This window comes from Camellia sinensis, chromosome 6 (assembly GCF_055761805.1).
Source record: "Camellia sinensis isolate YWXY chromosome 6, ASM5576180v1, whole genome shotgun sequence".
NCBI classification, from domain to species: Eukaryota; Viridiplantae; Streptophyta; class Magnoliopsida; order Ericales; family Theaceae; genus Camellia; species Camellia sinensis.
This window is the reverse complement of record NC_138966.1, coordinates 61,433,787-61,460,443: the sequence shown is the minus strand read 5'-3', so window position 1 is coordinate 61,460,443 and position 26,657 is coordinate 61,433,787. Positions and strand designations below refer to the sequence as shown.

The window sequence follows — 26,657 nt, the reverse complement described above, 5'->3', positions numbered from 1 at the left end:
ACTGTGATTCAGTGAACAAAACACAAACATTGAAAGAAGCTACAGAAGTGGTGGTCACAAGGGAGATTGTAGAGTGATGATTGTGGCGATGGAGGGTTGCGAGGTAGTGACCATTGCAGAGGGGTTGCAAGGTAGTGTTGGCAGTGACAATTGTAGTAATTGAAGATGGAGGAGTTAGGGTTTTATAGATTTTTGGTGTAAGGAGAAGAAAGAAGGCTTTTGAATGAGGCTATAAGTGGAATAAAAGAGTGTAGAGATGAAATAAGTTTTTAAAATTTTTGAAAGAAGTGTAATTAGAAAAATAGTGTAATGAGGTAGAATTATTGTGAAAATAAAAAAAAAAATTACACATCGGTGGTAATTCTATAAAATTATTACATATTCATGAAAAAAATTGTAATTATAATTATTAAAATTTATAAAATTTATCATTTATTTGTAATTAGTTTTTAAAATATCTATTTAACTGAAATTTCTCCAAAATAAAATTACCCAAACTAAAGACTTAGGTGTCTTGTTTTTTTTCCTCTTTTACCCCCTCACAATTTAAAAGCAGAGAAGTTAACTTTTTATGGGAAATATGTGTTTGAACTATTTTGGAAATTTAGAAAAACATTACATAATTTTTTGTTCATACCAAAGGGAGGACTCCTGTTACATTATAAGGTTGCATACCCAAATGGATGTGCAGTTACATGTTTAAATCATAAGGTTGTAAATTAGCAGTTACATTTAAAAATATATATATTAAGTTTAGACTTCACTTTATAATAGTATAAATATAGTTTAGAGATAAAAGTGTCACACCCCATTGGATTTGGACAAAGAGCACCATTCATAGCAACAGTTCATACATACACATGGGCAGGTCATCAACTACAAAAATCATGTGTGCCCATCATTGTTGATTGCCAAAGCTAAGCTACACCTCTAAATCAGTGATTGGCATTTCTCCAAACAAGTAATACTAAATACACTAAAAAAAAAGAGAGAAGATGTCGTTATCAACTTTGCTGCAACTAACATTCTTTTCACCTGCAAGAAATGAACGGCAAACTGTCTACTTGAGAACACATTTGAATACCAGAAGGGGCAACTGGAAAATTTAAGCTAAAACAACATGATGAAGACAACACAAACAACACCCAAATATATGGTTCTTTTTTCAAAAATCAAGAACAATTAGCATATGCATTTCATTTCATTGATAGTTGGGGTAATTGTTGGTGACCTGATGATGCCAGCAACCTATCACTAACCTCACCGCTATATTCGAAATGATATTAAAGTAGGGAGTACAAGTAAGATTATTAGAATATGATACTAACATGGGATAAAAGTGAGATAATTTTTTTTGTTATCATTGAACGGAGTGTCATGGACAATTCCATGACCATCCGATTTAACAATACTATATTACTAATCCCACCAAGCAACTCCAAGTGCTCTAAGTACACTTTTTATTTTACCTAATTGCTTTAATTATTGTGTTCTCAAATCATACTCTTTATTTTAACTGATCATTCAAACTAACTTAATTAATTTTTAAAACAAAAAATACTAATTGTTGATATTTTACTAATGTAAATTTTGCAATAATAATAAATTTGTTCATACAAGCATACAAAACCTGTAGAATGAGAGAAAAAAAAATACAAAATATAAAATAAGTTATTCCGTAATTCATCAATTACAATTGAAAGAACATGTAAAATTGCTACATACATATATACATATATAAAATCCCAAATCCAAGACATAAATATACAAAAATCCAAGACATATACATACATATTTGTTTGGAGAGCCTATGGGACTCTTTAATTGTAGCTAGCGAAAAGGTAAGATGGTACAGTAACTAATCCAATAGCTAGCCCGTTGGAACTCAAAATTAAAGTTATATTAGTTAAAATATCTAACAAACTTTTTTTAATTATCCCCTTAAAAATGTGGGTACTATATAATATAACTAATCCATTTGTACCAATCAAACACATTACTAGGAGATATTAAGGGACAATAAAAAAATATACTAAATCCGTCTGGTTCTGCCAATCTCAATCCTCTTACAATCCTCCCCCCCACCCCAAAATTCATATCAACTGTCCCTCCTCACCCAAAAAAAGATCCAACCTCAACTCAATTTTTCGAGTATACCTTTTTTCTTATAATCATTCGGGTTGAGTAAGGAATTTGTAAAATTCGTAATTTGATTTGGTCTAGTCCAATCCGGTAGATTTGGATTGATTTTTCCAATCTGCAGTTCGGTTCTGAATTGAAAAATTAAAAATCCATAGTCTACGGATCGGTTCCGGATTGAATGTGGTTTCGGATTGGGACCAATCCGGACCTATATAAATAACCTATACACCCTCCCGGCATAGTATCTTCTTTTATTTCATATAAAACTTAAACTCAAATCTAAACCAGTATAATATCTTCTTTTATTGATTTTGTTTGTTAATTTGTAATTTTAATTTGTAATGGTCTAAATATTTATAATGAAACCAATTTTCTTTTGATTGTTTAAATTTTAGAACAGTAGGTCATTGTTATGGAAATACATGTTACTATTGTGGAACTAATATGATGCTATATTTATGTTTTTATGAAATTAAAATATTCTATATTTTTTTTTTTTGTTTAATTATATGAATCCATAATTCTAAACCCGATTCAATCCGTTTTTAAATGGATTGACTCGGATTAGTTCCACGATTTAAACAGATTGGATTAGTTCCAATTTTTCAAGAACTAATTGGTCTTGATCTTGATTTTATCTGAATCCGAACCAATCCGGACCATACTCGGCCCTACTCTACTCTATATATCAAGGGTGTCAGAAAAATAAGTGCTTTTTATTTATTTTTATTATTATTATTATTATTTAAATGACTAGTCCTGTCATGTTGCCACAAATTGAAACAAATGACAAGTGATGATAGAGTTACCATTAATTTAAATTGTAGCATAGTGGCCAACACTGAAACTGTGAGAGGAGGGAGACACATGATCGGAAGCCCATGAAATGATCGATATGTTTGAGATACACACTTAGTTTCAGGCCCACAAAGCATTAAAGGACTACACCAAGTGCTCAAAAAATTAGAACCAAACAGTTAATATGTTTGCTTTATTAGTCTTATACCAGAAATAATGTTACCTGCATTTGCTCATTCGCCCCCCAAGGATCAAACATGCAAGACATTTCAAAGATCCTTGTTACCCTCTTTAAAACTATTTGCCCTTATGATGTACACCTGGATTACAAGTAAAATGTGTTACTCTGGAACCATGTAGTGTTTTTAATTTTTTTTTATTTTTCAAAGCAAAGCTTCAATCAGAAGTAAGTCAGTTTGAATTCATTACCTTAAATACTGTAGGTCGGATTAGTTGGAATACGATTGCATCACCATCTACCAAACCATGATCAATTGAAAATCCTCTCCATCCACCGCTAAGCCCGGCCTTCCTAGCCAAGTATACTGTTGGGTACTCTTCTCCCTCTTCATCTACCAATGTAACAGTTTCATCACACCTTGGAAGGTTCCTGCGGCAGAAATGAACTGGAAGGCCCTATATTCATTCATAAAGCTTGTGCAAATGATTATTTATTTCTTCAAAACTAAATGAATTACAATCATTAAAAACAAAAACAAAAACAAAATAAAAATAAAAGGAGAAATTGTCTTTGTACATAGGGTACGAACTATTAAAAACAACAGGGGTGGGTGGGTGGTGTAACCATTCAAAAGTGAGAAGAATCTTGAGGCTATGCCCTGAGGAAAAAGATACATGCACGAAAAATTCGAACATTTATGAGGAGGAACTTCATTGAATATTTCAGTGATTGTAGTAGTGTTGATGTCATAAATAAACCCTTAGCCATAATAGTCAAATAAAGGATTGAATCAAAATATGCATAAATTTTCAGCTTACAAAAATTGATACGCTAGTCTAATTTGGTGGAATTGGCCATGCAGTGAACTATAAAAAGATAGAATAAGGCTTTCATGCAATATGGGTGGTTGCAGGAATTTCTGTTGCCCTGCATAGGTTGCAGCATGTGTAGTGAAAACATTTAATTCTTTAGAAACATGTATTCACTTAGGCTTCGTTTGTTTGGCGAATTAGGTTAGATGGAATCACGAGTGTAGTAGGATTAAGTGATAAGATTATTAGTGCGGTGATATTAGTTGGTTGTGATTAAATCTACGAAATTAAGTAAAATTCTTCATTGTATAAAATGTGACTTGGTTGTTTTTGTAGAGGCAAACTGGTCTTTTTACACCCAATTAGCAATCTCACCCTTCCATGGGAATGCTAATCCCAACATGTGAGAGGATTTATAGTACTATGAGACTATTTATTTAGTCTCATTCCACTTTTGCCAACCAAACATGATTTAGGTACTAATCCAATCCCCTCATCTATGGAGTCAAACAAAGGTATTAACCCACATTGATGATTCAAAGACAGCGTTAAGGCTATCTCAGGCCTTTAGTCAAGTTTTAAGTAAGTAAAAAGATATACCAATTGATATGAAGCAACTTAAATAGACAAATTTAGAATTAAGCATAAGGTTTGAGTAAGGGATGATGAAGGGGGTTATTACCAGCCAAAACCCACCAGTGACATGAGACTGGGTCATGGGCTTCAGAAAAGTAGGATAATCTCCTCCAAGACCCGATTCCACCTCTTGTGCTTTGGATATAGCCAACTCCCTTGCTTCATCCGAAGCGTAAACCCGATTCGACAAATCCCTCCTCTTATACATTCCATTCTTCAAATTCCTGCCCAATAATGGAGTACACCCCCCCATCCCCCCATCCGTGTAGCATAAATTATACGAATGAACCAAAAAAAAAAAAAAAAAAAAAGTCATCATTGACTGAACTCAACCCCAAAATAGAGTAGAACATAGTACCTTCTGGGGAGCTCAAGGCGTTCATAAGTGATCTGTGAGAGAAACGAAAGGAGCAAAGTCATATTGAGTATTATTGTTGGGTAAGTGATGATGGGAGATTAGAAAAATAAAAACATACGATTTGTGTGTAAAGAGGGGCAGGCTTGTTGGCTACGCGATTCGACCTTCTTACAGCCACCATTTCTGTCCGAATGATTCGAGGTGTCGCCCTCTTCACCTATTCATTCATTCATTGCACAAAAAACACACACTTCATCAATACCCAAACCCTATATATCTATATATATAAAGAGAGAGAGAGAAAGAGAGAGAGAACCGGAGAAGGAGTAGGAGTGGAGGAGTGTTTTTTGAGAGCTTGAGAGAGCTGAGGGAGATGGAGTTGTTCCATCCTTTTCTTGTTCTCTTCCAACCTCTGCCTCCGTAACTCTTCGTATCTTAGCTTGCCCACCACCATTTTCTCTCTCTCTCTGTGTCTCTGTCTCGCTATGTTGTTGAGATGTGATAAAATTTCAAACGAATGTCTGTGACTTATTAGCCTTTCTTTTCTATGCTATAAATACTACACACACAAACTGGAAAGAGTTTTCGAAAATTTTGATCCAATGGACCGAAATGGCGGTGGGAGCTTCACTTGCACTGGATGGAGAGTCGACCGTTAGGACTCCACTTTGTGTTGAGCTATGATTGCGTTACTGTGTGTGCACCAGGTTACCTCACAGTCAAATTTCAACCCTTGCTTGCTTGTTTTTGCCCCCATTAAAATACAAATCAAAACTCCAATATAATATATTTTTCATGTCATGTAGCAGTTAAATTGACATTTTTTTTGGTTTAATTATAAATAATAGTCGACTTTAAGTAGAAATTAAAAAAAAAAATTAAATACAAAAGACTGAAGTGAAAAAAAAAAAAAAAATGAACAACCAAAATAAAGAAATAGGTAAAACATAAATGTCTTATTTGTTTGAGAGATTGGATAAAATTATGAGTATGGTCAGTGGGATTGAGTGAGAAAATTATTAGTATGATGATATTAAGTCAGAGATGTAAGATAAAATGTATTTATTTATATATTAGTATAGTGATATTAATTAATTAAGACTAAATCTATAAAATTACCTAAAAACTTTCCTGATATGATATAATTTTGTTAATTTTTTAATGTGGAAGGCAAAATAGTAATTCAACCCTGAATTTATGTGAGAGGACTAGCTATCTCATTCCTCCCATGAGAATGCTAGTCCCACCATATTGGTAAATACAATACTCCCTTCCCAGACCCCAATCAAACATGGCCAAAGGGCACAATTTAGGAATTGTTTAGGCTGTCTTAAATAAGTATATTTTTTTTTCTTTTTAGACTAAAAAATTGAGAAAAAAAATATGGATGTTTGGGTTAATTTTTTGACTTTTTATGAAAAAATATGTATTAAAAAATTGTATAAATTAGTGTGTAAGGGAAAATTATGATTGGGAGTTGTGCAACCGTAATTTGACTTTTGGTGAATAGTGATAACTTTTTAACTTTTTGAGTAACTTTTTAATTTTTTGACTTTTTAACAACTTGTCAAATTTAGCCATAATAAAATATTTTTATATCTTGTGACTGTCAATGTGTTATAATCTTTTTAGTTTTGAACATAAACTATATTTTGCAGTAAATTTAAAAAAAAAAAAAAAGACCAAATATAAAAAGACAAAGCATAATTTATTTGAAAAAGTCCAACATTGAAATGGCTGCTATGTGCGGAGGATAGTAGCCATTGTGGTGCGAATATTGGGCTCATTTCAGAATCCATTTTAATGATTTGGATTATTTATTTTTTAAAAGTATATAGAATAAAATATATAGAAAAAATCAAATTTATTGAATATCGTTAATCATTTTATTAAATTGTATTTGTATATGCTAAAATAAATGACAAATATAATTTAAAATATAAAACTAAATACAAATTATAAGTCGATGAAAAAATTATTGATATCTATTCAATTTAATAATTTTTAAATATATTTTATTTAATATATCTTAAACTATAAATAATTTAAAGGGTAAATTATAAATACACTCTCTGAGATTTGCTTAAAATGTAAATTGCCGTCCATAGTTTGAAAAATTACAAATACTCCCTTATTAAAAAAAATCATTAACAGAATTAACTAAAAAAATGAAATTTATGATTACTCTCCTATACAATAATAAAATTACCTAAATTATTAATTGAAACATATTTTTAACATCATTAAAATTGTTAATTGACTTGATGATTTATTGATAAAAATGACAATTTGCTATGAAATTAAAAAACTTAAGAAGTAAAATGCAATTTTTAAAATCACAAGAGATGATTCGTATTTTAATAAAATTTTAGAAATATATTTTTAATTTACCCTAATTTTTAAATAATCCAAAATAAACTGAGGCCCTTTCCAAGAGGATAAGATGTTCGTACGGATTTACCACTTCAAGGGCAAGAACAAGAAGCACTTGTAGCCAGCCATAACCATTAGCTATCCAATCAACCGCCAAAATTCAAATTTCAAAACCCAAATGTTTGCCTGATCTACGTCACTACGTGGTTAATAAGTTGCATCAACACTTCCTTTATAGCAACAAATTGAATGATTTTTATGATTACAATGATTTATATCACTTAAAAAAATGTCATTAATAATATTAAAGTATTGAGAATGTCAAAAAAAAAAAAAAAAAAACATAGGAAACATTATTAGTGGTATTATTAGAGCACCATTTTTTGTGCTCTCGACTATTTTTTTTTATAATTAAATGATTTGTTATTAAATCAAACATAGTATTATACATTTAATCTTTGTTTGATTAACTGAATTGATAATAAGAGAATTAATAATTTATCTAATTAAGATTGATTATCAAATTAGATTAGTATATATATTTTTTGAACTCCAATTAGATTAGTAGGTTAAATAATCTATTTTTGTCCATATTTGTTTTGCGATAATATGAAAATATATAATTTCATTTATATATTTATTTTGAATTATTAGTTATACGGTTAAAAAAATCGTAAATTTTATTAGATAATATGTCCATTAGAATTTAGTCTAAATAACAAAAATTACAATCAAACATTGAAATGTAAGTCTTATGGATTAATAATTTCAATCCTATACTATAATTTGCGTAATCAAATAAGCACCTAAAATAATTCAATGTCCGTCTATTAAATAAAGAATAAATTATAAATATGCACCTTGAGATTTTGTTTAAAATACGAATTATCCATGAGATTCTGAAAGTTACAAATATCCCTTCTTATAATTTTTTATTTGACAAAAAAATAATAATCTAACTACTCTCCTATGCAACAATAAAATTATTAGAATTATTAATTAAAATATATTTCTAACATAATTAAAAATTGTTAATTGACTTAATAATTTATTAATAAAAATTGTCATTGTTATGCAATTTGAAAGTTGAAAGGATAAGATATATTTCCTAAAACCATAGGGAACAATTCATATTTTAAGCAAACAACCTCAAGAGATGTATTTGTAATTTACCTTTAATAAATGAGAGTAATCCTGCTAGATTGAATTGTTGAAGCAATTTGTCTTGAATTCTTCAATTGGTGATTTTCGGGTCTTCAAAACTCTTTGTAGTACAAAAAATTGATGCTTCAAGTTGCGTTACTTAGTCGCTTTCCTAAAAACAATATTTGCACCTATCCAAAAGGTGTGCAAGGGATTATAACAAATTCGCCTTCAAGATACAATGAAATCTGATCTAAGATCAAGTTTACCGGCGTTTGCACTAACAACAATAGATCAGAATACTCTTGATATAATCAAGAAAGCCAAGACGCTAATAACCAAGTCTACAAAACTTGATTATTAGTAAGAAAAGTAGAAACTTGCTTAAAAAAACTTTTGATCGAAAATTCTAAATCGAGAGAGAGAGTTGTAGGAATGCTTTTAGGATTTTTGGATGGATTAAAATGGCTGATTTTATAGCCTATTTATAGACCTTTGATGCATTTGATTGAATAGTCATGTCTTTTGATCTCATCTGATCAGATATGACTGTTGGATCAATGATTTATGGTGCAAATCCATCTCACACTGAATAGATTAGATATGATTGTTGGATCGATGATCTATGGTGCAAATCCATCTCACACCAAATAGATGCCTTGACTGATCACACCTGGTCATGATTGGGTGTCATCTCAACCGTACGATCATGCACATCTTCAATCAATGGCTATGATCAAGCTGCTTCAGATCGGACACACAATCGTTCGATCGGTTGGTTGACTCATCGCCAATGGACGCCACATCACTGCCACGCAGAGCTGACTATATTTCGCGTCACCCACACCAAACTGATTGTATTCTACGTCACCCACACCACATTGGATCTACGTTCAATCAACGACTATGATCAAGCCACTTCAGATCGAACACACAACTGTTCAATCGATTGGTTGACTCATCGCCAATGGGTTTCATATCACTGTCATGTAGAGCTGACTGTATTTCACATCACCCCACACCACATTGGATCCACGTTATCACTTCAACTTGACCAAGTTGATTATATTCCACGTCACCAACATCACATTGGATTCACGTTCAATTAACAGCTATGATCAAGCCATTTCAAATCGAATACGCAACCGTTCAATTGATTGGTTAACTCATCACCAATGAACGCCATATCACTGCCACGCAAAGCTGATTGTATTCCACATCACCCACGTTATCACTTCAACTTGACCAAGTTGATTATATTCCACGTCACCAACATCACATTGGATTCACGTTCAATCAACAGCTATGATCAAGCCATTTCAAATCGAATACGCAACCGTTCAATTGATTGGTTAACTCATCACCAATGGACGCCATATCACTGCCACGCAAAGCTGATTGTATTCCACATCACCCACACCACATTGGATCCATGTTATCGCTCCAGCCTGTCTGATGTAATAAAAAAGCACTCTCATGGCGCCAGTGTTAAGTGCAAAGTGCACCATCAAAGGCCTTACTATCCACACCACACGTGGGCATGGTGCTCCATCCTTGCGGTGTGAGTGCATGCATACTAGCATCAATTCCATAATTTCATGTTTAAAAGAATATTCCATGTAGCACTTTATTAAGTGTTTCATGTTTTCCTCTCTTTCCAATGTGGGATGAAATTCCCAAACTTATTTCGAACTTTCTAAAGAAAAACAAGAAAGGTTTTGAAAACACTCAAAAACTAAATTATAAATTTTGAAAATTCTTTGACATTTGCATAGGAATTTAACAAAGATCTCAATCAATCCGTTTTATTTTATCAAATATTTCGAACTTTCTAAAGAAAAACAAGAAAGGTTTTGAAAACACTCAAAAGCTAAATTATAAATATTGAAAATCATTTTGAAAATTCCCCGACATTTGCATACGAATTTAACAAAGATCTCAATCAATCCGTTTTATTTTGTCAAATATTTTTCTAATAGATGGCAGCAATGGCTGAGTCATGGTGGTGATAGCAAAAGTGGTACCATGTTCAATTCAATTAAATTTAATTTTAACTAGGTTCGTAAGGACTAACCTATTTAAATCCATTCATAAATTCAGACAAGTTTAAACGGTTTTGACTAGGTGCAATTAGGTAGATTCATAACGTCCAATTGAGCTTGCTCCTAGATAAATTGTTATATTTTAATAATTTTGGTTTCAGTTTTATGAATTTAGTTTTTTAGAAATTGAATTTTTTTACTTTTCGTATTTTTTTTTGTTTTTAGTAAATATTTTAAAAATTTTAAGTATTTTTTTTACTTTTTTAGATGCACCTTACTTAAATGTATCTAAAAAGTAAAATATTTGTGAAAAAATATTTTAAAAAATTAATAAATACACAAAAATATGAAATATATAATGAATTTTTGTTTTTTTAATATTTTTGGTATTTAGTAAATTTTTAAAGATTTTTTTTCACAAAAATTATACTTTTTAAGTGTATTTACCTTAGGTGTGTCTAAAAATTAAAAAAATTGCTTAAAATTTTTTTAAAAAATCAGTAAAAAATAAAAAAATATAGAAAATAAGAAATTAGAATTTTCTGAAAAGTATTTTCAAAAAATTAGAAACAAACTTGGTGAATGTTATTTTTTCTATTATTCTCACTTAGATGTCAAATAAAAATTCTATATGCGAATTCCTTGATGTAAAAACAAATAGGGTAGTAAAATTTTAGATGTGGCTAAAACTGGAGTCAAAGATCAAGATGACTCCCAAGCATCGAAGCATTATCCTCCTTCTAAACTCTGACAAAGATCAAGATGACTTTGGTTGAGCAAATATTCAGTCGTGGATATGTCCAAATAGAGTATTGCTATGTGTGAAGCATAGACAAGTCATGACATTTCTGATGTTTACTAGAAAGGACATAATTAGATTCTCTTCAAGCATAATTAAAAAGAAAAATCGAGTCATAATTAAGTGCATGTTTGGCATTCCTTAAAATAAGTCAAAAAGTCACTCAAAAAATAGAAAAGTAACACTAAGGCTTGGTTTGGGAAATGGATTGGCTTTTTTATTTTTTTGACTATTTTAGCCTGAGACTAAAAAGCCTAGTTTGGGAAGGAACTTTTTTAACTTTTTTGTGAGAGAATTAATGTAATGATTATAGATTAGATGGTTTGTCTTATTGGGTGCTAAAAAGCCTATCTTGTTTTTTGTGACTATTTAAGTCCCAAACCCCACTTCCCAAACAAAAATGATTCGTTGCTCGAAATTGTTGGCTCAAAATTGACCCGAATACCCAAATGACGTCGTTTTGGGTATTTTTTTTTCTTTTCTTTCTCTTGCATTCAAATACAGAGGGAAGAGACGAGGGGAGAGAGAGAAAGAGAGAGAGAAGAAAGAAGAGAAGAGGCGATGGCAGTGATGGCGATGAAGAGAAGGAAGATCGGCGGTGATGGTGGTCTCTCTCTCTCTCTCTGCCGGTGGGTATCGCCCCTCTGTTTTCTCTACTTTTTTTTTTTCTTCTTTTTTTTCAATAGATCTGGATTTGAGGATGAAAGGAAATTTTATTTTTTTTTTGTTGATGAAGATGATGATGATGTTGTTGCAATGATTTCAAAATCTAAAGATGAAGGGGGGAAAAAAAAATAATTTTGTTGATGAAGATGTTGATAATGTTGATCTGCATCTGCAGATGTTGATGAAGATAATGTTGCAATGATTTCAAAATCTGAAGATGAAGGAAAAAAATAAATAAATAAAATTTGTTGATGAAGATGTTGATGTTGATGAAACCCAACAGCAGACCCAGCTCCTTCTCCTTCTCTTCTTCTTCTTCATCTTCAGAAAAACGTGAAGAAGAAGAGAAAAAAAAAAAAAGCAGCAGACCCAGCTCCTTCTTTTAAAACGACGTCGTTTTGGTGTCGAGCCACTCTTGAGCCACACTCTTTCGAGTTACTAATAGCTATTGCTTCCCAAATAATACCATATGAGGTATAACTAAAAACTTTTGAATCTTAATAAAAAAAATATATCATAATCAATATCACAATAAATTATAACTAACATCATAATATGTTACAACAAAAAATCATAAAAATCGTAACTAGACATATGATACGCACCAATAGAATTCTCTTCCAAATAAATTGACTCATCCAACATGTTATGTTGCTGAAACTAGACTACACATACTGTTGGTTGTCAAATTCCTCCGTTAAAGCAACCATCCATTTCATTACAGATTGAATAAATCCCATCTTTACCTGTACTTACAAATTTTCCCATACCGAACTCCTACTGCTCAAGAGGTGGCAGGGGTGGTGGCCACAACTTTAGGGTGGCAGTAATGGCAACAACAATAGGGACGTCAATGATCGGTCTCTTTATGTTTAGAAAATATTTCACCTTTAGAAAATGAAAAACCCCTTGAATCAATTCATTTTTCTATCGACCATGAAATTATTTGTTTAATTTTATTATTATTTTTTGTTGTTGACTTTCGTTTTCTATTGCATCATAACCAAAATCAAGCATAGCATTGATGAACCAACGTAGTTCTAACCAGCAGACCAAGAAAGATATCAACACCCATTCTATGTTGATTCGACAGAAGTAAATGCGCCTTTACAAGCCAGACATAAATTTGTGCATAACAAATCAGGTACATTTATCCCAAAATATGATTTTTCTTGAATTTGAAACATCTTACAGTGTTTGACAGTTTATGGCAAGCTCAAGGCAAATGAAGCAAATTTCACAATGGCTATACCTCTTCCCATCAACATAAATGCACTCATATCATGATAGGCTGCTAATATACAGCAATATTAGTACATGTACACCCACATCACAAGCAAAATATCATCAATCTAGTATTTTATCAAGCCCAAGCTCTTCAACCAGGGTAGTACCTCTGCTAGACCTTCTTGCAAGCTTCTAGGGTTATACCCCAACTCTGCCTTGGCCTTCTCACAAGAGTAAGCCCACTGATGTCCAAGAACATACACTGTCTGTTCAATAAATAAATAAAAATGCATAAATGAATCATAAATCTCACTCACAATTTAGGGTGGTGGAAATCGCAGTAGCAAAAGTAGTGTAGACTTCAGAGAGGACACAAATCCTTATTGATGCTCATCAGAAAAATAAATAAATAAAGGAGAACCCAGCTGGTAATCTGAGGGTTGGTAGACATTACACAACCTTTAACATAATTCTTTCTCAGATTGTTTATATATTATTTTTTTTAAAAAAAACAAATAATATTCTAAACAAAATTCAAGATCAGCATAAACTTGAGGAAGGATTGAGAGCATACCGGGGGGCTGATCAGGGGAAGCTTTCCTGTTATTTTAGAGAAAAAAAGTGATATCCATCCATAAACCTCAATGACAGATAATGGAATGTTAAACCAAGGCCTTTTCGTTTCAGTGATGGCTGCAGCTATATCAAAAACACGCATGAACGATGCATTTTCACCTGTTAAAAGATATCTTTCGCCTGGTCGACCTTTGTTCAAAGCTGCAAGGTGCCCTTCTACTACATCATCAACATGACTAAAAGAAAACTTATCATTTCCATAGCCTATATAACCAGGTAACCGCCCATTAAAACGTTCAATAATCTGAAAAGAGCATAAAATGTTTTCAATTTCATTATCATATACAGAACAGTACATAACAACAGTCATAAGAGCCAAGTAGATGCACTTCATACAAGCATAACTATACTTGCTCAATGCCTGAAAAAAATCAATGATCATACCCATGAAGGTGCAAAAAAATCTTTTCTCACTTCTTCTTGAAAAAAGCTAGAAATTAGCACTGGAAAAACAAAAATGCACAACAGATTACTCTATTACTCCAAAGTAGCCGCCTCTATCTCTATGTAATGAATTCCATACATGTAAGTTCTTAACCAACTAGAAAGACTAATGCTATAGACAAACATACAAATTTCACAAATCATTTTTACTCGCAGATATGATAGTTGAGTTAAAATATCAAAGCTTTATTAAGATTTGTTTGTAAGATTTATATAACATTTTCCAGCTAGAAATTTGAAACACAATAAGCTTAAGAGAATTGATCAGAGCTGTTACAAATACACCACCAATACTCAGTTCAGCACAATTGTATCAACAACCATCACTTTCAATTCAATCAATCTCATTTTTCAGCCACCATAAACTACCATCAATACTGAAGTTCAGCAACAATCCAAAAATTCATGCATATTTATTTAGACATGAATGTATCACATAAATAATTTAAAATAAAAAATAAAAAAAAATAAAACACATGTATAAATATACAAGCAATTGAGCTGAAGTAAAAAATGAATGGTTTTTACCAAACGTGCGACTATATTTCCAGCGGTGAGTTTGCCGGGACCGTATACAACTCCGGGATAGACAACCACGATAGGAACCCCCTCTGAGGCGGCATCTAAGGCGATCTTATCTGCAACTGCCTTTGATTTCTCATACTCTGTACAGAATGACTTGGCAGAATGAATCTATTGCCACAAAAACAAAACACACAACGATGTCAAAACAATACCCAATGACCCAACCAATTACCAATAATACCCAAATGAAATGTTTTATTAGTAGGATTATAGCATAGCATTGGGATTGTTGGTCCATAGCTTCACAGTTCCATGTTTGATTGCAAATTTTATTAATTGGATTGCATATATGGCGGACATTCAATCTAACGAAATTGGCGAATTTTTAATATTGAGAGGGGCTGAGAATGGTGCTTAACTAGTATCTGCAAAATTCTCTCTCTAGATGGGTTTCTCTCTACCTTATGGTTTTCTCTGGAGTCATTCCAATCTTGCCTACCCTTTCTCTTACTGCTTATCATTCTGAGCTCCCCATTTCTCTGGTTTTCACCTTTCTATTCCCCTTATCCTTTCCCCTGTTTTAGCTCCCTTTTCTCTAGTTTTTACCTTTCTCTTTCCCTTATTTTTTCCCTGTTTCGGTTGTTTTCCATGGCGAATGTGGAGCCTGGTCTTGATGTTTTATGCTCTTTTGAGCTGGAGGAAGGTTCGGATGAGAGCAGTGACAATTCCCGTTTGTGTTTGATTGGGAAGATTTTGGCTTCGAAGTCACTCAATAGGCTAGCAGTCACTCGTATTATTCTTGGAGCCCGGAAAATGAGAGCCAAAGTCTCGATCTCAGTTTGGTCGGATAATGTGTTCATGTTCAAGCTCGATAATGAGGATGACCGTTCTCTAGTTCTCAAGAATTCTCCTTGGTCCATTATGGGCAACCTCTTAGTTATCGAACCTCTTGAGATAGGGAAAGTAATTTCTGAAATGGGCTTTACTCATTGTCCTTTTTGGGGCCAAGTCCATGGGCTTCCTATGGAGAAGATGACACATAGAAACGGCCAAATTATTGCCGGTAATATTGGGAAATTGATTAGAGTGGAAGCTCCTAATGAAGGTCTCTCGCTCTCACAGAGTTTTCTTCGTATCAGAGTAGAGGTGGATGTTTCCCTCCCTCTCCCTAAGGCCACGTTTGTTTGGCGGACTAAGTTGGATGGGATTATTAGTAAGAAGATGATTAGTGAAGAGATTGTTAATGCGGGGATTGTTAGTGAGAGAATTAAGTAAAAGTGTGTTTGTTATGATGATAGTATGGGATATGGTTAGTGATTGGATTGTTAAATTATTTTTATATAAAATGAATAAATAAATAATTTTTATATTAAAAAAACTAAAACAAATATTAAAACAAACAGGTGCACTGAGTAAAAAAAAAAAAAAAATTATATAAAATAGAATCAATCCCCTCACTATTTTTCTAATCCCACCCAAAATCCAACCAAACTAATCTCCCTACTGAGGGGGGATTACTAAGCCCCTTAGGCTATCAATCCGCCACCCATTTCACTACCAAACATGATGTGTGTGGGACCCACAGCCATGGTAGTCCAATCCGGCCACTCAAGCCTCGAAACAAACATGGCCTAAAGTTTTTATGCTCAAGAGACAAACTCTGAACTCAAATGAGATTAAGGAGACCTAGGTTCATTTCAAGTACGAGCGCCTCTCCGATTATTGTTATGCTTGTGGAAGGATTGGCCATGACAATAAGGCCTGCAAATTAGTGTATCGGGAAGAAGGGCATTGTTCTGGGTATGGCCCAGAGTTACACACTGGAGTGGCAAAGAATTTTGGGCTCTTGGTTGAATTCTATTGTGCCCAGATAGATAAGATGGAGGAGCGTCTTCAATCTATACTCCGGCAAAGGCAGGATCAGGCATTGGTGCATGAGGAAGTAACGCACGCACGATCTGCAAAAGGATAGACTAGCTCTTTGGGTCATGGGGTTTTGCAAACACCTCCGTCCTTAGGCCAGACACCTATAATAGGGTCACCTGGCGTGCACCTACAGTCACCACTTGGCAGTAGTACGTTAGAGGATAGGAATGTTCCACACAAGCTAGCTCCACCTATTTGCAAGTTGATGTCATCCAAACAGGTTTCCTCCTCAATCCCTTCACTTAATCCGTCGTCACCTTTAAAAATTCATGCCCCACCCCCCCCACCTTCATATTTCTACCAACCCTGGGCTTAAGGTATCTGCCTATCTTTTATTGAAAAGGGGCTTTAGAGGGAATAGGGATGGAACATCTTTGTGTCTTCTCTTGGGCTTGAATGAGTAGTAGCTCCAGTTGAAGCTTCTCAATTTCTCAGAAAGCTTTAAGCCTATTAGAGTAGAGATTCTTGACTTCTTGATCCTTAGTGCTTATCGCTAAAGACGATAAAGAAGCAAAAACTAATTTGGAACCCATGGACTCTTTTGTGCCCAGCCCAGCAGCTCTTGAACCAGCCTACTTTGTCTCAGAACCCCCAGATAGCCCAAACTCCTTCCAAAGCCCAAACTTCTTTCATAGCCTAGACTCCCTTCCCAGCCCAGGCTCTTTATTGTCTACATATCCATCTTCTTCTCATGAAGATAGCCCTTCTTCTAGCCCTATCTCCATATCCAAACAGCTTACCTTTGCAAAAATGTATCCACTGCATGCTTATCTTGTGCTTTCAATGGAAGATAAGGAAGACCCCTGAGGAGGACCTACAGCTTGAATCTTCATCCAAGGCTATTAAGTTAGCCCATGAGCTCACCCTTACATATCCACCCCTTTCATGGTGCTACTACTGCTACGGGATTGGGTAACTTCAGGAGAAATAGAGGGGGTACTTCCTCTAGTAAACAGGGCAAGAAGTCAAGCAAGCATGCTCATCAAGAGCTAGTTGATGTTGTCATTCGTGATGATCTTAGTGCTTCAGTGGAGGAGACAGATTTCTATTCCCAAGTACCCAATACCTATCCTTTGGATTCTCAGAGGGATAACTTGAACAGGGCATTGGTGGCTGGCCCCAAACAGCCACAAGGTTCATGTTCATAATAAGCTGGAGCTGTCAGGGGATTGGGCGACCCCAGACAGTCCAGATCTTGCGAGGGTTGAGTAAAACCCATTGTCTTGGAATAATCTTCTTGACGGAGACGAAAAATAAGCGAGCAGAATTGGAACTAGTTAGGAAGCGCCTTGGCTTTGTGGTGGATTCATGAAGTTGGTTTGGATGTAAGACATAAGGGGAGCAATCTTTTTTTGCTATTTGATCTCTGGCTCTGATCAAAATTGGCTAATTACCTCCATCTATGCCCTTTCTAGGCTGGCTCAAAGGGTGGCTTTTTGGCACTATCTTCGGTCCATCGCTAGAGAGAATAATCTGCCTCGGCTTTGCATAGGAGATTTTAATGAAATTGGGTCTGTTTGGGAGAAAAAATGTGGGGTTGAGCCTAATGCTAGGAGGATTGAGAATTTTTAGAACCTCCTTAATGAGTGTGCTTTTATGGATTTAGAATTTAATGGGCAAGCTTATACATGGACTAATAACCAAGGTGGTGATGTTCATATTCATGAAAGGTTGGGTAAAGTTGTTGCCCCGGTCAAATGGAGAGATATGTTCCCTTATGCTCAAGTGTTTCATGAAGTTTTCATTGGATCGGATCATTGTCGTATTCTCCTCAATACTGTCATCCCCCCTAAAAGAGTGCCTAGGTTATTCAAGTTTGAATCAATGTGTACCATCTCCCCGTTGTGTGAAGAAGTTATAGCTTCCAAATGGCAAGGAACTTCTTGGGTTCTCCAATGTTCTGTGTGTGTCAAAGACTCAAATCGTGTGAAGTAGGCTTGAAAAGTTGGAGTATGCGAGAGTTTGGGAATAACACTCATAGATTCAATGATTTGAAGGCTAAACTTGCTAGATTACAAGCCTGTCCCCATTCTACGGATAATTAGCAAGCCCAACAGGCTATTCAAAAAGAGATTGCTGAAACACTCAAAAGGGAGGAAATTACTTGCATCAGAGGTCTAGGGTTGCATCAGAGGTCTAGGGTTAAATGGTTGCAGTGTGGAGACCACAATTCTGCCTTCTTTCATGCCTCGGTTACGCAGAGAAGGCAACACAACTGTTTGATTAAATTGCTGGATGAAGAGGGTAGGTGGTTAACTTCGGATGAGGATATCAATTCCATCTTTTGGATTATTTTTCAACCCTTTTCATCTGTGACCAGAAGATGGACATGGAGGCAGCTCTTTCAGCAGTGGAGCATCAAGTATCTTCTGATATGAATGCATCTCTGATTAGGCCAGTCACAGACCAACAAATTAAGGATGCGGCCTTCCAACTAGGTTCCCTCAAAGCGCCTGGTCCTAACAGCTTCTCGGGGATTTTTTATAACAAGTATTGGGAGGTTATAGGGACAGAGGTCTGCGTGGCAATCAAAAGGTTTTTTAGGAATGGTTTTCTGCAGGAATGGAATCAGACCAACATAGTGCTAATTCCGAAAGTCCCACATCCGGAGAAACTTTCTCAATATCGCCCTATAAGCCTGTGCAATTTTAATATCGTGATCATCTCAAAAATTCTGGCTAATAGGCTTAAGTCGGTGCTTTAAAAGCTCATTTCTCCTCACCAGTCGACCTTCGTCCCAGGCAGTTTAATTCAAGATCATATCATTGTGGTGCATGAGGCCTTTCACCATTTGAAACTCAAGAAGAGGGGGGCAATGCATGAGATGGCTTGATTTCAATAAAGCCTATGACAGAGTTCAATGGGATTTTTTGGAAGCTCTTTTGGTGAAATTGGGTTTTGATAGTTTGTGGATCAAATGGGTCATGCAAGTGGTGTCTACTGTCTCTTTCTCACTGTTTGCTAATGGAGTGAAGACGGCAGCGTTTGTTCCATCTAGGGGTCTTAGGTAAGGAGATCCCTTGTCTCCTTATCTATTTGTGCTCACTATGGATGTTCTCTCCCTTTAATGGGCTTAAATTCAAGCGGGATTGCCCGAAGTTGTCTCATTTGTTCTTCGCCAATGCCCTCCTATTTGCCAAAGCAAATCTGCTGGAATGCCAATGTTTGAAGGATATTTTGGAATCTTGCTGTGTTACTTCTGGACAGATCATTAATTTCAACAAGTCTAGCATTATCTTCTCCTCAACTACTCTGGATTCGGCAAGAAAAACCACTTGTGAGTTGTTGGGAATTCCAGCTATTGATCATGGCAACAAGTATCTAGGCCTTCCCACCTTTTGGGGTCGGTCTAAGTCTTGAGGCATATAGGTATCTCATTGAGAAAGCTATCCACCAGATGCCAGGGTGGAAACAAAGCCTCCTTTCCCAAGCTGGTAGGGAAACATTAGTGAAAGCAGTTGTCCAAGCCATCCCTGTTTATGCTATGGCCTGTTTCACCTTCCCCAAGATATTCCTTGATCGTCTCAATTCTTATTCTAGCAATTCATTGGGCAAGTTGGGATTGATTATCTATTGCTAAGTCAAATGGCGGTATGGGTTTTAGGGATTTCAAGTCTTTCAATACTGCACAGTTGGCCAAATAGGCATGGAGGCTTTTTGAAGTTTCCAAACTACTTTTGTGCAAGAATACTGAAAGAAATCTACTATCCCATTCTAATTTTTTATCAGCAAGACGGGGTCGTAGTCCATCTTGGGCATGGTCAAGCATCCTCCTTGGAAGAGATTTGCTTCAGTGAGGTCTACGGTGGCAGGTAGAGAATGGTAACTCTATCCAGTTTTGGGACAATAGATGGCTACCTCATTCAAGTGATTTCAGAATCCATTCCCCGAAGCCTGTACAGAATCAGGTTCAATTGTTTAGTGAGGTTATCAATCAGAACACTAAGGATTGGGATCTTCGCAAGCTAAATGGTCTTCTTTGTAAGGAAGAAGTTCAAAAAATATTGTCCATTCCAGTTTCTTCTGAGGGCAATGAGGATAGTCTTCTTGGAATTTCACCAAAAAGGGCAACAACAAAGTGAAGAGTGGTTATCAGGTGGCTCGTTCAGCCCAGTTACCAGGGGAGAATACTGTTGCATCCACCTCCTTTCAACCTCCAAAGGATGTATGGAAACAAATCTGGTCGCTCAATGTCCGGCCAAAGATCAAGAACTTCTGGTGGAGAGTGTGCTCTAAGAAGTTAGCTACTAAGGAAAATCTATCTCGTTGTCGGTGTGCAGCTTCGTCAGCCTGTCCTATTTGCCAGAAAAATCCAGAATCCATCGAACACCTTGTCTTTCATTGTGGATGGACTAGAGCGGTCTGGGTCAGGTTTGGATGTGATCTTGGTCTGAAACTGGGAACTTGCTCTATATCCTTAGCTATTCCATCCATCCCAAAATATTAATCCCTTTTGGAAAATCCAATTTTTTGTTCTGGTAGTACAATTATTACACTTTAAAAATATAACTTTTCAAAACTACCCTTTGGTAGTACAATTATTACACTTCAAAAATATTAATGTTAATGAATTTAAAAGAAGAGTAAAATATGAAATTCATGTTATTTTAGTCTTTAATTTTTAAAAAAGGACTAATATTTTGGGACAATGAAAAATAGAATAAGGGACTAATATTTCGGAACGGAGGAGTATTATATGGACAGTGTCCATTGGGGAGTTGTGTCAAATAAAGAGTAGTGTGCTTTGTTGGGTGAGGTTGCTGCAGTGAGTTGGTGCATTTGGAAAGCTAGAAATGATTTTGTTTTCAACCACATCCCTGTTGATCCTACTCAGGTAGTCAAACTTGCCACCTCTTATTAGCGAGAAATCTGAACAGCTCTGGATCATGGCTTGAGTACTTCTCCACTTGGCAGCCATGGCACCACCAGCCCCCTTTCTGTTGATCCTACTCAGGCAGTCTTAGCTGTCGTTTTGAGAGATCGAGAGGGCAATCTTTTGGATGGTATTGTGACTTTGGCCCAAGCTTCTTCAGCACAGCAGAGTGAAGCCCGTGTAATTCGTCTTGCGTGTGCTCTCCCAAGCTCTGAGCCTCTCAAATGTCTAAGTGGAAAGCAACAACAAAGCTGTCACTGAGTTGTGTGTTTCAGAGCTGATCCCTCCATGGTAATGCCTAGCTATTATTCATGACATTTGTGCTATGTGCTCTACTTCTTTTTTTCGTTTTATTGGGTTCCTAGAGTGGTTAATAGTGTTGCCAATTGGTTGGCCGCCTCCTATTTGAAGGGCACTTTGCCCTTTGCTTGGGTCTAGAATCCTTCCTATACTTTGATTGGGGGATTTGAGAATGAATTTGGAAAGAGCAGAGAAAAGGAAAAAAGTGAGTGTGAAATTAAATGAAATGTAATTATATTCTATTCACATTTCACCTACTTTTTCCCTTTTCAAATCCCCCCACCAAACACAACACAAGAGTTGTTGAGTTTGGACCTTTCTGTGTATAATTTCATGTAGGGATAATTACATTTTACCCCTCTGTGGTTTCACACATTTTCACATCATCTCCCTGACATTTATAAATGTACTTATAAACCCCCTATGGTTTTAATTGATGTGCAAAAGTGACGGGATGTGACGGAATTATTGAAAAGACTAGAATACCCTTATTTTTTCTTCAATTTTCTTATAAATGCCATTTTACTACCATAACTCTCTTTCTTCAATTTTCTTATAAATGCTATTTTACTACCATTACTCTCTCTCTCTCTCTCTCTCTCTCTCTATTCTTCATCATGATCTTCTTCTTCTTTAGGAGTAGTCTCTCTTGACCATCCCCCCTTCTTCCTTTCTTCCTCCCATCTACTCCGAACTTTCCTCCTTAACCCCCATTACATTTCCGATCATACTCAATTCCTATCAAAATTAAGCAGGTTCAATACCCTTAACCCCCAACCCAAACAAACAAATAAAAAAGCCCAAAAAATAAATTAAAAGAAATGATGTACACACCCAAATTCTCTGTCAAGATTGTATGCAATACTAAATCGGTCTGGAAATAAATCATCTTCTTCATCATTATCTTCATCCCCAATGGAATCTAGACCATCAGTTCTTATACTAGCACCATAATACTGCTTAAAGTTGTCTTTCACTCTCTCAAGAAACACAAAAGGCACACTCCTCCCAACCGATTCATCGCCAATATCAACATCATATATTTTTTTCATTTTCTTAAAAAAAAAAAAATGAAGAAGAAGAAGAAGTAGAAAGAAAAGAAAAGAAAAGATTCTATTAATTTGAACAAAGAATCAAATACCAAATCCATTATCAATGAGAAAGTTGAATGTGTGCCCAACACACAAGACATATATACACACAATATCTATTTCTCTCTCTCTCTCTCTCTCAATATATATATACACACAGAGATATACCTCTCTGTATATATGATTAGTGTCATCTATTTGATTATTGGGTGGGTTTGATCTCTCCATAGTTCTGAATTTTTCATATTTGACAAAAACTAGAAGATGGGTAGCTGTTTGTCTACCACCAAGGTGAGTGGCTCAAACAGCAACACCACCAACCAGTTCACTAGCGCTACCTTGAATTGGACGACAGAGACTTATAAATGCGAGGCCGTACCCTCTTCTCCATCGTGGTCCTCGTCGCCTTCATCTTCCTCATCACACTCCTCTTCATCTATGCCCGATGGATCTGCCGCAATCACACACTGATCGGAGGGAGTAGGAGAGACAAACCAATCGGGTTTCGTCAAGAGCCTCGGAGGCCGTGAAGATCAGCTTCGGTTGGTGGTGGGGCGACCGGTTCGCCACCACAGCTAGGTTGAAGCAAGGGAAGAGGTGAGAGAGAGAGAGAGATAGAGAGAAATAGAGAAAGAGAGAGAGTAGAATCAAAAACTTGGGTAGGGGTAGGGGTAGGGGTAGAGGAAGGGGGAAGGGGAGAGAGAGAGAGAGAGAGACGGGTTATATACTAAGAGATTGGAAGGGCAAATCAGTCAATTCAAGTCCCAATTTTGTCGCGAATCACTTAATCTTAGGCCTCGTTTGGGAACGGGATTTTTTAGTAACTTTTTGGCTTTTTGGCTAAAATATGATGTAAAAAAAGCTAGTATGTTTAGAATGACTTTTTAACTTTTTACGAAAAGATGTGCAAAAAGTAAAGAAAAAAGAGAATTTTTGACTTTTTGGTATGGGTTGTTGCCTTTTTTATTTTTTTTAGTAACTTTTTAGCCTTTTGGTTAAACCGGTCGCTTCCCAAACGAAGCCTTAGTGCAAACACGCTTCTCTGACAGATTTGGCCCACGCGGGGTTAAGTCTAGTGGAAAATGTCACTTTTGCACATCAGTCAAAACCACATGGATTTATGAATACATTTATAAGGAAAAAGCTTCGTAGCTCGAATCCCTTGTGGCTCGATGGCCCGAAATCCAAATTTTCATATTTTCTCTCTTTAGTCAAATATAATATAATATAATATATCAATAATATATCAATATTTTCTCTCTCCTCATACCCTGTGTTCTGTCTCTATTCGAAGCCAAAAGCCATTGAAACAAAAGCTCTCAGCAAATCTCTCTCATTGAAGATCACTCTCACTCTTGCCTTGCCTTGCAGATCTCTCATCCCAATTTTATACCACCTGAAATTTATACCAACACTGTTGAATAGTTTTTTATCTTTGTCTGATTGTAATTGGGTGGTGCCTTGCACCTTCTAATACAGTTCCATCTTATTTATTTGTCCATATATATATATATATATATATATATATATATGTACCATATAGAAAACAAGTTTGAAACCATGATACAGTTAACAATATTTAGGCAAACATTTGATGAAAAGGAGAAAAAATCATCCGTTCTTGAAAAATAAATTCTAATGCAAATTAAAAGTAGATATCAACCTTGGAAGATTACTCAGTCAGTATAGAAAGATTTGGTGGACTCCTCATCTTCTTCCACTATGGACAGAGCACAATGTTGATGTCCACACACAGCAGCAGCGGCGATGGCACACACACAGCAGCAGCACCCAGATCAGTGCAGAGCGGCGGCATTGTTCCGCTCCTCTCACTGTTTCGATCGGTGCTCAGCGGCGGCACTGTTGCTAGGTTGGGAAGGAGTCTTCACTCTATTTTTTTTTTAATTGAAATGGGAGTTGAGTTGAGCACACGCATGCACCAGATAGAAACTCAAAATCGGGCTACTCGAGCCACAACGTATTCGAGCTACGTAGCGGAGCCGCATTTATAAACATCAAGAGGTAATGTGAAAACGCGTGAAAGGGGTAAAATGTAATTATCCCTTTCATGTATGAAATAAATAAATAATAAAATGAATAATTGGATAACTAATACTCCACTAATTCATGAAATTATTAATCATTTCACTATTACTCAGGTTAATGAAACAAGGCCAAATAGCATAACAAGGTCAAAAATTGTGGAGTTGAAATTAACCACTAGTAGTAGTAGCAGCAGCAGCACCTGAGTCTCGTCTGCAACATAACCGTCGGTTGATCCCACGGCAAAAAACGAGGATGTGTATATTATCTTCTGTATGGTCGTCTCACTCTCCTTGTATGCTTGCAACACATTCTTCAAACCTCCAACATTAACCTAATAATAGAATAGAATAGAATAGAATAATAGACATAATAATAAATGAGAGCACTAAATTCATTCGATGAAATCCAAATTTAATAATAATGGAGGATAAGGGAATCGGAGGATTGCCGTGGAGAATCTAGAAGGGTCAGGAAGCCAGGGCTCGACGAGGGCGGCGGAGTGGATGATGACGTGGCAGCCGGAGCAGGCTGCCAGGAGGGACCGGTAGTCAGTCACATCCCCGTAAGCGAGCTCCAAAGCTCCCTCGTACTCGCCGGCCGGAGGTAGGCAGCTCAGATCGCTGCTTGACCTGACGAAGGCCCGTACGGAATAGCCTTGCCTGACGAGGGCGTGGCAGAGCCTTCCGCCCAAGTAACCGGAAGCACCGGTCACCAACACCCTCATATCATACTGATTCTGGTTCTGATCTCTCTCTCTCTCTATCTCTGTCTGGCAATCAAAGTCAAACCAGTGATGTTGTGTTGAGGGAGGGTTGTGCGCGGGAGTTCAGATCCTTTACTGGTATCTCTCCGTGCCTTCTTACTTGCTTGTAGTGGGACCCCTTTTTCTTTTTTTTTTTTTTTTTTTTTTTTTTTTTTTTTGCTGCTGAAAGTTGGTCGTAAAAATCATCTCCATCTCTCATGGGTGGTTCATCGTCCCATTCTTGATCATTTTCTCCCATCACTGGTGATTCATGAGAGACGCAATGTTGGTAGTTTGGGTACTGACTTTCATCGATAAATGTCTCTTTACTGAATGGATATCCTGGGATGGCTAAATTACAATGTATCTTCTGATGTCTATCTTCACAGACTAGATGTACATAATTTCCATTATAGGCTAGGAGAGAGTTTCTAGCAAATTTTCTCCATTTATTGAGCTGGTCTTTGAGTGAAAATCTTCTGCATGGCCAGGGTCTCCTATTGAGAAGTCCTGGGTATCCCGGGAATGTGGAAGTTCCTCTGAGGTACATTTTCTGTTTAGCTGGATTGCACCATATTTCCTTCCACTCTGGTAGTTTGCTATCTATTAAAGCTTCCACATACGGATGATGTTCTTCCATTACGCACAGTACTGCATGAGCAAGCTTGTGTCCGAAGTTATCTGTCTGATCTGGATCTGTGAAAATTAGTCTAGAGACAAAGCCGTAATCTAACAATTTTGGAGCTGTTAGATAACGAGTTTCGCCCCTAATTTCTATCTCCAGCGGCTCGAATGTAGCTAAATTTATCTGGCAAAGGCAAATGCTGAAGTCTAGGTTACACTGACATCTACCAGAAAGTTCTGACCTCTTATTGCATCTTTCTTCATCTAAGCAGG

At 36.0% G+C, this 26,657-nt stretch overlaps 2 protein-coding genes across 3 annotated transcripts; both read right to left on the bottom strand.

Moving 5' to 3' along the window:
- Nucleotides 1–821: 821 nt before the first annotated feature.
- LOC114292038 (B3 domain-containing protein At5g42700) lies at nucleotides 822–5,446 on the bottom strand. The gene is made up of 7 exons (XM_028235945.2): nucleotides 5,244–5,446; nucleotides 5,046–5,144; nucleotides 4,928–4,959; nucleotides 4,616–4,793; nucleotides 3,370–3,576; nucleotides 3,164–3,260; nucleotides 822–1,035 (listed from the first exon to the last, which is right to left on the bottom strand). Exons 1-6 carry the CDS (start codon nucleotides 5,379–5,381, stop codon nucleotides 3,210–3,212), a joined length of 705 nt encoding a protein of 234 aa, XP_028091746.2. The 5' UTR covers nucleotides 5,382–5,446; the 3' UTR covers nucleotides 822–1,035; nucleotides 3,164–3,209.
- Nucleotides 5,447–13,099: 7,653 nt separating this feature from the next.
- Nucleotides 13,100–25,899, bottom strand: LOC145792664 (uncharacterized). 2 transcript variants are annotated; one of them, XM_082873865.1, is made up of 5 exons: nucleotides 25,467–25,899; nucleotides 25,218–25,349; nucleotides 14,786–14,950; nucleotides 13,752–14,057; nucleotides 13,100–13,443 (listed from the first exon to the last, which is right to left on the bottom strand). In XM_082873865.1, the coding sequence occupies exons 1-5, from the start codon at nucleotides 25,740–25,742 to the stop codon at nucleotides 13,303–13,305; spliced, it is 1,020 nt and encodes a 339-aa protein (XP_082729991.1). In that variant the 5' UTR covers nucleotides 25,743–25,899; the 3' UTR covers nucleotides 13,100–13,302. The 2 variants fall into 2 exon arrangements, with proteins under 2 accessions (XP_082729991.1, XP_082729990.1); XM_082873864.1 differs by having other exon boundaries at nucleotides 25,191–25,349; nucleotides 25,467–25,884.
- Between the last annotated feature and the right edge of the window lie 758 nt (nucleotides 25,900–26,657).